Source organism: Pocillopora damicornis, chromosome 2, assembly GCF_964200805.1.
Source record: "Pocillopora damicornis chromosome 2, jaPocDami1.2, whole genome shotgun sequence".
NCBI classification, from domain to species: Eukaryota; Metazoa; Cnidaria; class Anthozoa; order Scleractinia; family Pocilloporidae; genus Pocillopora; species Pocillopora damicornis.
In genome coordinates this window covers 14583541-14596995 of record NC_142671.1, presented here as the reverse complement: position 1 = coordinate 14596995, position 13455 = coordinate 14583541, and the positions used below count along the sequence as shown (strand labels likewise).

At 39.3% G+C, this 13455-nt stretch overlaps 4 protein-coding genes across 7 annotated transcripts in view; 2 read left to right on the top strand and 2 right to left on the bottom strand.

Moving 5' to 3' along the window:
• Positions 1-3011, bottom strand: part of LOC113672964 (uncharacterized) — a 23199-nt gene extending 20188 nt beyond the window's left edge. Inside the window, exon 1 of one of the 2 annotated variants that reach the window (XM_089196564.1) lies at positions 2829-3011. In XM_089196564.1, coding sequence (XP_089052690.1) covers positions 2829-2848 — 20 coding nt within the window. In that variant the 5' untranslated portion in view covers positions 2849-3011. Of the gene's footprint in view, positions 1-1088 lie in introns of both variants that reach the window. The other variant, XM_089196565.1, reaches the window with a different exon arrangement.
• The window catches only part of LOC113672994 (collagen alpha-1(XXVIII) chain), a 15444-nt gene extending 3375 nt beyond the window's left edge, over positions 1-12069 (top strand). The window contains exons 1-2 of one of the 3 annotated variants that reach the window (XM_027189343.2): positions 3897-4056; positions 10428-11594. In XM_027189343.2, coding sequence (XP_027045144.2) covers positions 10475-11125 — 651 coding nt within the window. In that variant the 5' untranslated portion in view covers positions 3897-4056; positions 10428-10474 and the 3' untranslated portion in view covers positions 11126-11594. Of the gene's footprint in view, positions 1-3896; positions 4057-8034; positions 8274-10427 lie in introns of those variants that run through there. The other 2 variants (XM_027189341.2, XM_089196569.1) reach the window with 2 other exon arrangements.
• On the top strand, positions 7027-8096 carry LOC149050006 (uncharacterized). Its single transcript, XM_089196570.1, has 2 exons — positions 7027-7303; positions 7748-8096. The coding sequence occupies exons 1-2, from the start codon at positions 7172-7174 to the stop codon at positions 7958-7960; spliced, it is 345 nt and encodes a 114-aa protein (XP_089052696.1). The 5' UTR covers positions 7027-7171; the 3' UTR covers positions 7961-8096.
• LOC113672993 (integrin alpha-X) lies at positions 11434-13455 on the bottom strand. Its single transcript, XM_027189340.2, has 2 exons — positions 13289-13455; positions 11434-12769 (listed from the first exon to the last, which is right to left on the bottom strand). The coding sequence occupies exons 1-2, from the start codon at positions 13392-13394 to the stop codon at positions 12054-12056; spliced, it is 822 nt and encodes a 273-aa protein (XP_027045141.2). The 5' UTR covers positions 13395-13455; the 3' UTR covers positions 11434-12053.

Here is a 13455-nt window from a genome sequence, read left to right as displayed (position 1 = left end):
ATTTCATATACCAGACGAAGGGTAGACAGACGCTTATATACGATTTTTTTGAGCGCACGGTCGAAAAAAATGCGCGACTCAAGTGCCTTTGTTATTCAGTGCTATAAGTCTCCTTTGTATTTCATTATTGTGTAAAAAAAAAGAACTTTTAGGTTTGAAAAAGAGGCGAGTGGACAACAGAAAATTTACATAATGAAAAGCTATCATATTTCACACACGCATGTCGCGTCGCTTCCCGAATTTATTGAGTAACAAGCAGTAGCAGTAGATTTGCCTGACTTGAGATATTGATGAATCAGTTGGGAAGGAAAATGTCTCTTACACAAGGTATCGAAACACGTGTATTATTATGCGAGTGACACAGCGAATACTCACTAACATGCTTCCCAGTTTATTCATTGTAATCTGCGCTACCTTCTATATTTACGCAGCGGAATGTAAACAAATTGGTGTTACATTATAGGTGATGATTTCTTGGAAACTTTGGATTTACCTCGATCACCTTCGATGAGGATCAGAAGGAAAATATACTATTTCAGATTTTGAATGATGAGCTATTTTATTCATTGCAATCGGCGCTCGCTTCAGTGTTTGCGCACCGACTGTAGATCATTTCATTTCGCATCGTGTGTGATGATTTGTTTGATTGCGGTGCGCATCGTATTACAACGATGAAAGGTCTAGTTCTAGGAAATCGCAATGTGCAAAACAATTATATGCTCAAGTTTTGTTCTACTATGGCGATCAGACACTCAATTTGACTTCATTTGTAGGTTGCACTAAGCAACTTATTCATCAACTTCCACAAGCTGTTGATGTTGAAATTATGACAGAACATTCCATGACAGAAATGTTACTCTCTTTACCTCCAACTGTGGAGGTGATGTTTCACAACAGGAGGAAAGTTGTTCAAACTATTACTGTAAACTAAATGTACAATAGCAATATTGAGCCTTCAACATCCCCCTTCCCCCATCTACAACCCCTGAGTAATGTGAATTTGTTGTTTTTGGGTGATCAAATTCCCAACGTATATTGATGGGTGCCACAAAATAGGTCTATTTTGTATGATCAATATGCCCACCAACCTCAATCACAGGACCATACTACTGCTTAAAAAGATTATTTTTCCTGGAATTATTGAAGTCCCTCTTCCTCATCCAGTCAAAGACATAGGCACAACTCTTTCCATCAAAATCTTCCAACTTATAGTGATCTGCTGATTCTGTCATACTGAAATTGATGTTCCATGTTGAAATTCCTGATCTCATGGAAGACTAGATTCTCAACTGTCACACAACATTGAACTACGGGTATGCCTGAGACGGAATATTGAAAGTTCAATTTGACTAACACATTACGATGTTGTTTAATGATGTTTAGTAGATACTATATTACAGTGTTGACAATATTACAATGGTAGTTGTGTATCATGTTACTGTTTAAACACTCAAAGAAGCTATCATCAGCTGTGTTCTACCCTCTCAAACCTAAGTCTTAAATCTGAATTTGTCAATTGTTCTCTGGACTTCACCCATTGTTGATGTACTAGTTCCAAATGTTTTTGTCACAAAATGCGATATACGCTTCTACTATTGTCGAACTCAGTGATACATTGAGGTACATAATGATTAAGTTTTGTGATATTTCACAAGACCTTCGTTGTTTTCCAGTGAAAAAGATCCACAGAACTAATCCCCTATCATTTTCAGTATATAAAGTTTTTGATTTGTACCTAAAAGAAGGAGAAACTGAAGATAGCTAATAGTCTCAATGCCATTACATAGTTTCAATTATGAAAACAGCTTTCATCATTCTAACGTCAAACCTTAAAACCGTGACATAATCCTTTAACACATGTTGTTGGCAAGCCGTACAACAATCTACATGTAACCCTGAAGTGATCCATGCCTGTGGGGAAACTCAGAACATTCGTTTTCAAACTCTTGTTTTTTAGTAAAATTTACATGTTCGTGTCAATTGTATTTCCAGTTGCCCAGTGATCTCCATTTAACAGTTTTAGTTTTTTTCAATTTCTCGCCCTGAATAGAACGTTTCCTCGAAGATTGAGATTTTTCACTCGATCGTTATGCACCGATCAACTCGAAACTTCAAGATCCACCCCCTCTCCCCACCCCCTCTCCACCCGAGCATTTGAGATCTTAAACGCCTCAGCTAAAATACCAGCAGAGTTTTGGGGAGGAAGGGGAGGGGGGGGGGACGGGGTGTTGAAAGTTCGAAGCGCACTAGGGACCTCTGGTGGAGTTTGTTTTGATGCTTAAACACTTGGCCAGCGTGATCCTCTTCTGGGATGTGTAGATCACAAACCTTCCGAACGCCGTTCGGAGGGTTTTGTGATCTGGAACACGCAGAAGGGTGTTTTTTACTATGAGCAATTACCACATCAATTGAGAAAACTTTTTCTTCCTTTGCGTTTCACATGGCACGTGCTGCACGTCACTCCTCGCGCAAACATGAATAAAAAACAGTTTTGGCGTCGGTCCGCATTTTTGTCAACAAAATAAACACATACTGCTTAAAAAGATGGTAATACGGACTACTTGTTGTTTACTCGACGGACACAGACTACGGACGAAAAATTGTGTAGCGTTGTGTTAGGAATTCTGAAGGTTGTCGGATTTAAAACGAAACATTCTATTACGTAATGCTTCAAGACCAAAGAAAGTTGCGAAGCGCACTAAAGTTCGCAAATTCAGTGTTCATTTTACAGCCACAATTTGTATCTGGTTTCAGAATCATAATATTGCTCACTCGAAGGCTCTTTGCGTCGGAATGTTTCAAAGAAAGTTTTCACAATCAACACTTACCTCTCACAGTTGCCAGCCATTATCCTTCTACGCAGGCCGCCAAGTAGTCTTTACGGGACTGTGGGCTAAAAAGGAAGTTCTGCTAATTTGCAGTCGTAACATCAATCGATTGGCGTAAAATCTTAAACCTCCCCGCGCCCCGATCTCGTTCGTGACAACAAATTTGAAACTAACGCACACGCTAAGCAGGTAACAAAAATCTCGTCGGTGATTGGCCAATTTGGATACGTCCTTAGTATTCCTTTTACCGTTACAAAGGTTTTCTCGGAATCGGTCGCCAAGTTGTCTTCCTGTTTAATTTATGGCTCGCCAACGAATACTCCTTTGAAGTAAGTCAAGTTATGCATATGCGAAGGATGACATTGGTGGAGATACACATTTTCTCTACGTTATTAATAAAGGGGCCAGTTTTGCATCGTGCGCGCAGGCATTTGAAGTTCCGTGTTGATCATTAGTTTGTATACGTTAAACTTCTGATAAAAAAATTGCCCATGTCTTTGTCGCGTTTGAATGATATCAATGAAGGTTGCGAAAAAAAAGTACCAGTTTCGGGATCATTTTGAAGCAATTTAAAGTTTTAAGATTGATGGATTCAACTGCGTGATTGTGATGGTGAAATGTTAGGGTAAACGGGATTCGATCGGTATTTTTCTCCTGCGACGTTTGTGATGCTGTCTATCAATTTAATTAATGCAGTGGTGGCCCGCTTAAACGACAGAAACAGGATAGCCATCTTTTTCGAAAAACTAGCACATTGACTGACTTGTCGGAAAAATTAGCGTCGTCACTACTTAAAAGATGAAATGAATGATTTACGGAGGTAAGTTAATATGATGTGATCTACTAACGTCGAAAATATATCAAGTCGAAGGAACAGTTTTGGCCTTGGTCCGCATTTTTGTCAACAAAATAAACACATACTGCTTAAAAAGATGGTAATACGGACTACGGGCAAAGCTGTCAATTGTTTCTCGAATGTGCATGTGGCGCGTGTTAAATATTCAATAGTGACATCTCGTTGACATCTCGTTTACATCTACATCTACTTTAATTACGTTAGTAAAATCTGTACAGACATCACACCAACTCACGCGCAAAGTGAGAAGACTATATGAAGGCTTGAAATTATATAACGATCGATTTTTATTAAGAGATGAGCCAGGAATATTCCAATGTAGTGCAAATAATCGTGAAAGCTGATCGTGGAAAAGCGATTGCCTGACGCTCGGTAAGTTGTACGATGACATGTTATCACATACCAGACGAAAAAACTCTTTAGATTCTCAGTCTGCAACTTGTACCCACTCTGCAGTCTGCGGTCTACATTTTGTACCTAATCTACATTTTGTATCCGGTCTGCAGTCTCCTGTCTGCATTTTGTACTAACAGGTATCCGTGGCACCATTACAGTTTATTTTTGGTTACAGTTATGCGCACAACACACACAATCTACCACAAAATACCTGTGTGTGAGTTAATTCGACATTTTCGTTCTTTTCCGCGTTAATACTCTTCTTTCCTTTGGTCAGAATATAGACATCACTTACAATGTTTCAAGTAATCCACACCCACCCCCAAAGAAATAACTCTTGCATGCCTAGCATGCCTATGTTGAAGCAAGGCTTAAATCGTCTTCTTTAACGTAGTCGAGGTATCCAAGTATTTATCGTAACCTTAAGTATGAAAATTATAAGGAAGAATCGAAGCTAAATTCTAAGAGGGATAAAAGAGAGCCGCTTGAAAACGAACTCTAACAAAACCTAATAACCAAATGGGAAGAACGTGCAGCGTTTTAACGAAGCGTGAACAATGTAAGCCACTTACATAACAGTCCCGCCTGTAAGAGTTTAACCAAAACGAACTTCAAGAGAAGGTGGGCAAAAAAGCGCTCTTCCGTTTAACACTTCTTATCGTTAGCCCAAAGCAAGGCAACTTACTAAAATGCGGTTCTGGTTGGAAATTAAAAGATCACGTCCCTAATGGACAAACAGTAACGTCATTATTACGGTTTAACACGAATCAAAGTCATAGCGAATTACTGTCCGTGGCAAAGACGTGGCAGCCGTTACACACCGTGTAACATGTAATTCCATTACTCATATCTTGTTCATTCTCAACTTTAATAGTTAGTGGATTTAATTTATTTTTAAAGGCGCTAAAAAAAATTCTGCTCTCTTGACAATTCAAGAGGAAGTTATATTCAGAGACGCTCGACCCTTATGATAAGTCTTCCGCCAACTCGCTTACCGACAACAGTCTCCGATCGAAAACAATTCCTTTTTTGTGGCTACTGCCTCCTTTAGGAGGCGAAGCCTCCTATATCGTCGAAATGAGTCAGCGAGTCAGCGAGTGGGTGATGGTAACAATAGAATCGCGATCCGGCTTGACACAATTTTGACCAGATGTTTCCAGATGCTAATTGTCGTTTATTTGCGAGTATCTTAGTGATTTCTAGGCTATAGCCACCAACACATTTAAGTTATCTCCTTTTCTGGTTCTTCCCGTGACAATCTTGAAGGGGGGTAGGGGGAAAGGGACGGGGGAGGGGGGGAGGGTGTCAGAGTCTTCCGCTTCCCGTACCACGTATCAAACGTACCAAACTTGTTCGTTTTATGTCCTTTGTTTTGGGAAGGGGACTATTGGGTCCCGATGAAAGTTATTACAGGTCAGTTTTCTTAATTAAACAAAGTTTCACTAACCTGCTTCTCACAGTTTGACCATCGCTTCTGACATCTCGTTATAGAGACGAAAGTCTCAGTCCACTGTGTGATGTAATAGCTATTCCAATTTAATGTAGGTTTTTCCATGCATTTAGGAATACCATTTCAAAGTCAAATAAAAAAATCAAGAGCCAGACGTAACGTTTAGAGTTTTCTTCTCTGTATCCGTACTTGCTTTCCCTTTTTGACGTAAGTAACTAGTCGTAGCTAGTCGAGAGCGAATAAAGAAAGCTGACTCCAAAGGATGATTTAAATCACTGCATATCTGTTGTTGAACCGTTTGCATTTTGAGCGTTCAGTTTAAGTGCTAGTGAAGCATGATTGAACATTCTTGTTCGGCTGATTATCAGATTTGTCCGATAGGTTGAAATCTTCTTTAAACCTCCGCGGAAAGTTTTAAAGTTAGAAGAAGTCTTCCATGCACCGGGAAGACCACACTGAACTCTTCCAACTCCAAAGTTTGGTTAGAACCTCTTCTTCCCCCGAGTCAAGATAACTTCTTGATTTTCTTCAATTTCATTTGTTTTCAAATCACATTCGCCCCGGTAATCTAAAAGCATCTTGCAGAATGTTTCCTCAGAGAGTTCAAAGCGCCCGTTTAATAATCGAGCGTAAATTGGGGCTGACAAGCCTACACGACTTTGTAGTAAGTCAAGTTTTCTGTATATTTGTTTTAAGTGTCAAAAGGCTCGCACGACTCCAAAGTATGTCGGTTTCCTTGCCTTCGTTCTAATTTCGCTCTCACCAGTATGTCTTTGAGTGGACGCCCCTTTCTGTATGATACTATGAGCGGTTCTTTGAACATTTCTCTTGGCAGTGGTTTTTGCTGTGTAATGACAGTTGCTCATGAGGATTTCTTTTGGGTTTTGAAATGATGAATGGTATTGTGTATTGTGACCTGAATCGCTTTCTTTCCTGGAGATTTTCGACAGCTTCAGGTTACTAGACACTGAAGTATAGGTGTACATGTGTCATGTTATCTCATGACCTATGACGTAATCGAATCGAAGGGATTTCCAAATTCACCGGAGGTAATGCTGTTTTTTCAGCCCGAGTACAAATTTACGTTTTCTTGCTTCCAAAATTTTCTTGTAAGCATTAGTGGATGTTAAATGGAAATTTCAAGACTTTTTCTAGATAAGTGTTTTTGACTAAATAATACCCAGTAATAAAAAAAATTATCGCCCTCTTTATTTCTGCTCCCGCTTCCCGCCCTCGTATAGATCCCGCTTCCCGCCCCTGTTCTCCCGCTTCAAACCCTCTTCCGCCCCCTGTTCTCCCGGGAAACCGCCCCCCTGTCCCCCTCCACAATCTTGCATCTCACAATCATTTCAGAATTGCGCGTGATTAAAAACAAAAGTTGCTAACATATGATTTCAAGGAAATTAAATACAGATGGAGTCTGCGTGTGTTCCAGGTATTGGGAGATAAGAAATTTGAGGACCAAACATTATTAAGGAATAAGCCCGGTACACCGTGTTTCTTTTCATGCAGTGAACTGTTTCAAAACACCGTCTCTCTATTGTAGATATCTGCAAGGATAGTTTTGATTTAAATTAAATGAAACTCCTAATCCTTGCACACTAAGTTGCTAACCTATCACTCAGGCCTCTCTACCCCAACATGGACATGGCCCGGGAAAAGAAAACGGAAAGGGAAAGGAAACTAAAGATATGGAATTCGAGAGCACAAGGACAAAGCCGCTTCACGAGCCGCTTTCTCGTCACTCCTTCCCTCTGTGAGTCGGCTACGCAGGTGAAAATGGAAGTTCGATTACGATATAGAATTTACTTTTGTTTTTTTTCTGTTTGTTGTTAACGTATGCGCCTTTTGTAAGTTTTTGTGAATTCCAGCTGTAGAAATTATGTTCTACTTTATGCGCCAGTGAGTTTTCTATTTGTTATATCTGTAAACTCTTGCTGTTGTGCACGTTTCTGTGTGATGCATCTGTTTCAGATTCAACCTTCTTTGCTTGATTATTTTGTCTGAATGATTTCTCTCTTTCTTTTTTTAATTGCGTGTCTGTTTTCACCGTTCCAAAGCTCAATTCCAAATTTTCTGGACTTTGAATTCATTTTAAAAAAATATGCCATTTATCACTTTTGGCAAAAGTGTCGAAATAGCTCCTGAGCCCGGTCACGACAAGATCTTCATGACTAAATATTACTCTTATCACAAATTAAATAATCCTCTTATCAGCACAATCCCGCGGTGACAGCTGGCAATCACGAAGTGGCATATCGCCAAGAGGATAACAAACGAGTCCTTATCTCTGAAAAAATTGAGCCACTGGCCAGAGAAACAGCGATCTCAACAACGTTTTCAATTAGAAAAAGCTTAGAAGAGTTTAACAACATTGATGAAACGGCCGGCAAAAACTTAACAGGTTGGCAGAAAGACAAGCTGGATTAGCTACTGGTGAAAGCTCGGTGCAAAACAGATCCTCTTCTGAAACAAAACACGGCTTACGGCGACCTGTATCAAAGACGACTGAGTCAAGGGAGACGTAAATAAATAAAGTGACACTAATATTGATATTAAAGACTCCATTCTGGGTATCTGTGGTATTTCTTATGCATGCTAAGAGGTGAACACCCTGAGTTCTACAACTGAGCAGAAAAAATGTCCCGTTTTCTTCGACTTTTGTGGGTTGTATTTCAAGTACTTGTTATTACGGTATTCAGTGATTTTCAGAATGACAGAAGGCTCTTGGAGGATTACAACAGTAGGTTGCTTGTGTATGTTAACTTTCTTATCAATGGAATGTGCTTGAACTTCTTCCTAGATATGAACCCTAGATGTTGCCAGGCCCTAAACTGGAATCGTGTTATATCTCAATTTCTAAAATAGCGATGTTTTCGCCAAAGAAATGGTTCAAAAACCATAATTTTGGTATATCTACGACAGAGTCTTTTTTAACTCTACATACAGAACGATTGAAAATACTTACAATCCTAGTTGAATTTTTTTTCTCTCTAAACAGACTCAATATTGATTACAAAGTTGACGAGTTTACAAGTCTGATTTCATCGCGATACTCATTGACTTAATGTTTTCTTGTATCGATCAACGTTTGAGCAAACCGTCCGAGAGGAAGCTTATGGTAAATGGTGCCATTCTAAATCTTTCCTCTCTCACAAGAGATACATCAAGAAAAAAAAAAGCGCTGCCTAGTAACAAAAATTGGCAAAGATTTATTCACCCAAGCCTTGAAAAACTTAATGATTATTTCTATAACCATTGATGAAAAGATCTCTTTTCAGGAACGATAATTTTTAGTTTTTTTTTCCCCACATAAAAAATGACTCTTCTATTATCTATCTAACAGAGGGGCCCTCCTTAAGGAGACTGAAATGCAAACTAGAAAAGCTATTTCTCCACTATCAGCAAGCTTTACCTGTGCCCCTTAGAATCAATTCAAGTATAGGCCAACTTTCTTAAGCTAGCGATATTTCACCAGGTGAAAATGATCTTTCGAAAAAGGATGTCTTTACCTAAAGTAAAAAACTCCGAAAACGTGTCAGAGTCTGCCTGATACGAAAACATATCTCTGTAGTTGAGCTCATAAATTCAACAAATATTTTCAGCTTTTACGCAGCCTATATCACCAAAACAGTAGTTAACTCAATGTCTCTGCAGATCTAATTGAGAAACAAGACATGTTCAGAATAGAGACGTTCAATTTTATCGCGTGTTAATATGTGTGACCTTTCATCTATCACGGGCATTCATTTCTCAGAGCATTCCGTCTTCTTAATTAAACAAAAAAAATCCGCGTGTGCAAGCGCGAAGACAGAAGAAAGGAGACAAGCGATATAAATAACTCTAAATTTTACCTGATACGTATGTTTACTGTAGCATCTGTGCATTTAAATGTTTGGGTTCAAATTTTACTCTGGCTTTTGGAGACCGGCCATGGGTGAGCGCGCGGGGGAGAGGGGGGGGGGGAAGGAAGTCGGTTTAATATTCTTATGATCCCCCCTCAATAGCAGTTCATTGGCAGTTAATTTTTTATAGTCACGTTCCTCCTTTATACATTGTTGGCTATGACTGATACCCCCTCCCCCTTGAAAACCTTTACACCCCCCCCCCCCCCCACAAAAAATCATCCACCCCTCTTCCCCCCTTCTGGCAATAAATAATGAGTGGTTCTACATGTTAATTTGACTTTATGTCATTCCAGAGTTATTTTGATAATTAATCTGGAACAGAAGAGACTGTCACAATCAACCACGTTTTAGATAGTAAAATGTCACACTAAAGAAAAATGTTAATGAAATACATGTGTATACTGCGGAGTGACCTATACTACAATATGACTGGCCACATGCTTGATAGGTAAAGACACATTCTGTTCAAAAAATAAAACATGATATGCACATACATTTCTGAGTTAAGTGATTATTACCGTCATACTAACATCAAAGTTTTTTAAAGCTCGGGGAAATTTTACTCTCATAGCTATTTGTGTTCATTTCTCGTACTGATCAAAAAAACTCATTGATAAATAGCATGTCCCTCATTTTCACCTGATTTTCATTAATGCACTTGCTGGAAACCAAAAAATTGTTCATAAAATTGATAAACTTCTGGAATAAGACAATCAGTCGTTTTCTACATCATGTATCATGCATCTCTCTTTTCAAAATGTCCAGAGACGGAAGAATAACGATCTTCAGAGTCAAAAATGGCAGAGAATAATCGCTTGATTGTCCATATGAATCAATTTTTCTAAGATTTCTAAGGACAGAATTCATGTAAATGCAACTTAAAGAAAGCGCCAGATATTCTTTAGTATGACAGATAACTGTTTCCTAACAGCAAAGAACTTCATACACCCCTCCAGAAATCTAAAAAAAATTTTACTTTCTCGTTCAAGAATTTCAGCACATTCCGTCAGCAAGAACCACAAGCAAGAAGCTTCAAATGCACTTTTTGGCGCAAACAGACGCTTCTCGCCTCAAAAGACAACTACGTGGCCACTACGATATCATTTACATCATCGACTCCTCCAGCTCGATCAGCAGGGCTGAATTCCGAAAGGGCATCAAAGCCATTCAAATGTTGATTGACAAGGGTGCACGTGACTCGTTACACGCGGCTATTACAGTAGCCAATCAGGCACATCCTGTCTTCACATTTTCTTCCGTTGAAAAAGCCAATGAGAAACTGGAGAAACTGCAAAGAACCGGTGGAAAAACAAACATGCAAGAGGCGTTAGAGAAAAGTTTACGAATGTTTCAAAATCCTAGCAGCGGAGCCCGAGCCGGAAGTTTTAGACGCGTTCTGGTTGTGACTGATGGACAGTCCAACGTGAAACGGAACAAAACGCTCTTGAATGCCATGGACCTGAAGCTCAATGGAGCAGAGATCTTTGTGATTGGAGTAGGAGAATACTTGGATGGAATTCATGAATTGGTGCACCTGGCTAGTTCATTGGATGCACATTTATACAGAGCTGGTGACATGCAAGGTCTCGTTGAAGTTGTCAAACTCATAACACCGGTCAGTTACAGACGGAGCTGGGAATCGGAAGTCAGGAGAATAAGGCAAGCAGTCATGCTTGGAAGGCAATAACGTGTTTTCATATCCTTCATGAATGATAAATGCATGTTCTTAAATGTTAATTGAAAAGGTCATCATAGTCCTTTTTGGTTGTTAGAACATTGGTCTGTTGGTGACTCTTTGGCAACTTGTTTGCTTCTTTAGATGCCTGTTTTTGTTTTGTTTTATATTTGTTTGTAATTTTTTTACCTGGTTTTTTGTTTATTTGTTTGATTCACAATTTAATTCGGTTGGTGTTGTGAGAACATCAGTGAAATGAATTTTTTTATGTTATTTATGTCCTATCATGAGGCCTTTTCCAAACTTTTGAAAGTGTTTCATAAGTTCAAGATGAAACCACTCTGGTTTTATTTCCTAATGACTTCAATCAAGAGAACATTTTTGTTTTTAGTTTATATTTAATTTATCATATGCTAATCTTTTCCACTGCATTAGCCGATATAACGTCTTTAAGATCCTTAAGTAAAAGGTAACATTCCCTCTGTTTTCCTAGTCGTTATATAATAATACCAAATATAAAATTTTTTTTCTAGAAAACCCATAATCACATCCCCACAGAACTTAATATTACTCTATGAGGCTGTAATTCATACACAAAAAACATAAACATGTACATTCAAGTTTACGTCTCATACTGACGAACCAATCATTGTTTATCAACTAAGGAAGGGAGAAGAGGGCGGATGATTTTAGGGGATCACATGGTTTTCAGGGAGAGCAGGGTGGGGAATCTGTCATCGCCAACAGAATATAAATAGGGAGCTATAGAAAATTGACTGCCAATTAAATGCCTGTGAGAGGAGATCATGTGATGCCAAAAAGCCTTATAGGGGGATCAGGTTAATTTTATCTTGATTCAACGAAAATCCTCCACACCCTTCCCCCCCTAAGGAGATGAATAATGACCGGTCTCGAACGTCAGTACATCCGACTTTTGGGATTAAAGTCTTCCTAACGGACTTGATTCCTCGTCGTCTCCCTCAGATTGTCCAAAATTTTCTTCAATCCATGTTTTTTTCCCTGTCTGATCAGGAATAAGTTTAATCATCTGCACTAGTCCACTCATATTTAATACACGGTACATGTGAGCATCAGATGAACTTGCCATCTGTACCAATTCTTTGATCCCCTCAAGGTATTCTCCTACGGCGATTACAAATATTTCAATTCCCATCAGTTTAAGTTCAAACGCACTGGGAATGGTTTCGTTCCTCTTGATATTGGACTGGCCATCTGTGACGATAAGAATTCTGTGAAAGCTTCCTTGCCGGGCGCCATATTGAGCTTCAACGCACATCCTTTTGCAAAGTTTGAGCGCAGCCTGAGTGTTAGTTTTTCCGCCGGTGCGCCTAATGGCGCCAATTTTTTCATCTGCGATGAAACGCGAAGCGAAGTTGAACTCAATTTTGGCACGAGTTGCATAGGTAACGGCGGCATAGACTGTGTCATTTCGTGATTTTCCCACAAGATCTTGCAAAGCTCTCAATCCTTTCACGAATTCTCCACTGCTAACGGAGCTGGATGAATCAACGACAACAATTACGTCAAAAAAATTTCCCAGGATCTGTCGTTTTTGGATTTTCCTGGCTTCCCCTCCGAAGAAGTTCTTGTAGAGCTTCTTTGCCGTTTCAGCAGCGGGTGGAATGTTTTGAAATCCTGACGGCGAAGAGAACAAAAGACAAAATTGTCGTTGTTTTCACGATTGCCATATTTACAGAGGCTATGATCGTTTGATGGAGGAAATATGCATCTGATATAAATATCCTTTCATCTGAAAATACCAGGAAACTATTTTCATTGCATTACAGGCGGTTAATATGCCTAAAGCTGATTTCTTGAAACAGCTTATGGTGCCCTTGGGTCAGTGTACGTTCAAATATGCAGGTCATTAAACAATTGATCTTTTTTTAACATGGCGCGTTTGTTTAGTGTGTGCTGCACATCGAGTTTCTAGAATCTAGAAACAGTGGATATAATGACGTGAATGCTCAAGAAGGTGAAATGAAACCACTACAGCACCTTTTTTGTTATTTGAGAGATTTAAAATTTCGTAAGAACTCTTGGGAGAAGAAGCCGAGTAAACCTGACCTTGCGCAACATCTTCTACTGTGGTGAGTGATTTTGGACGTCAGTGACCTAAATATTTGCACATCAGGGGATTGGTTTAAGACTTACTTTTGTAGTAATCCTCCTCGCTGATATCCTTCTCACTGCCACACGAAGTATCAAGACCCCAATAAGCAATCAAAAGTAAGGCAAATCTAGCTAATTGTGCCATCATGAAAAAAGGCTGGAGTACAGTAGTGTCCACTTTAGCCACCTGACCGGGATATCCCCTTTCC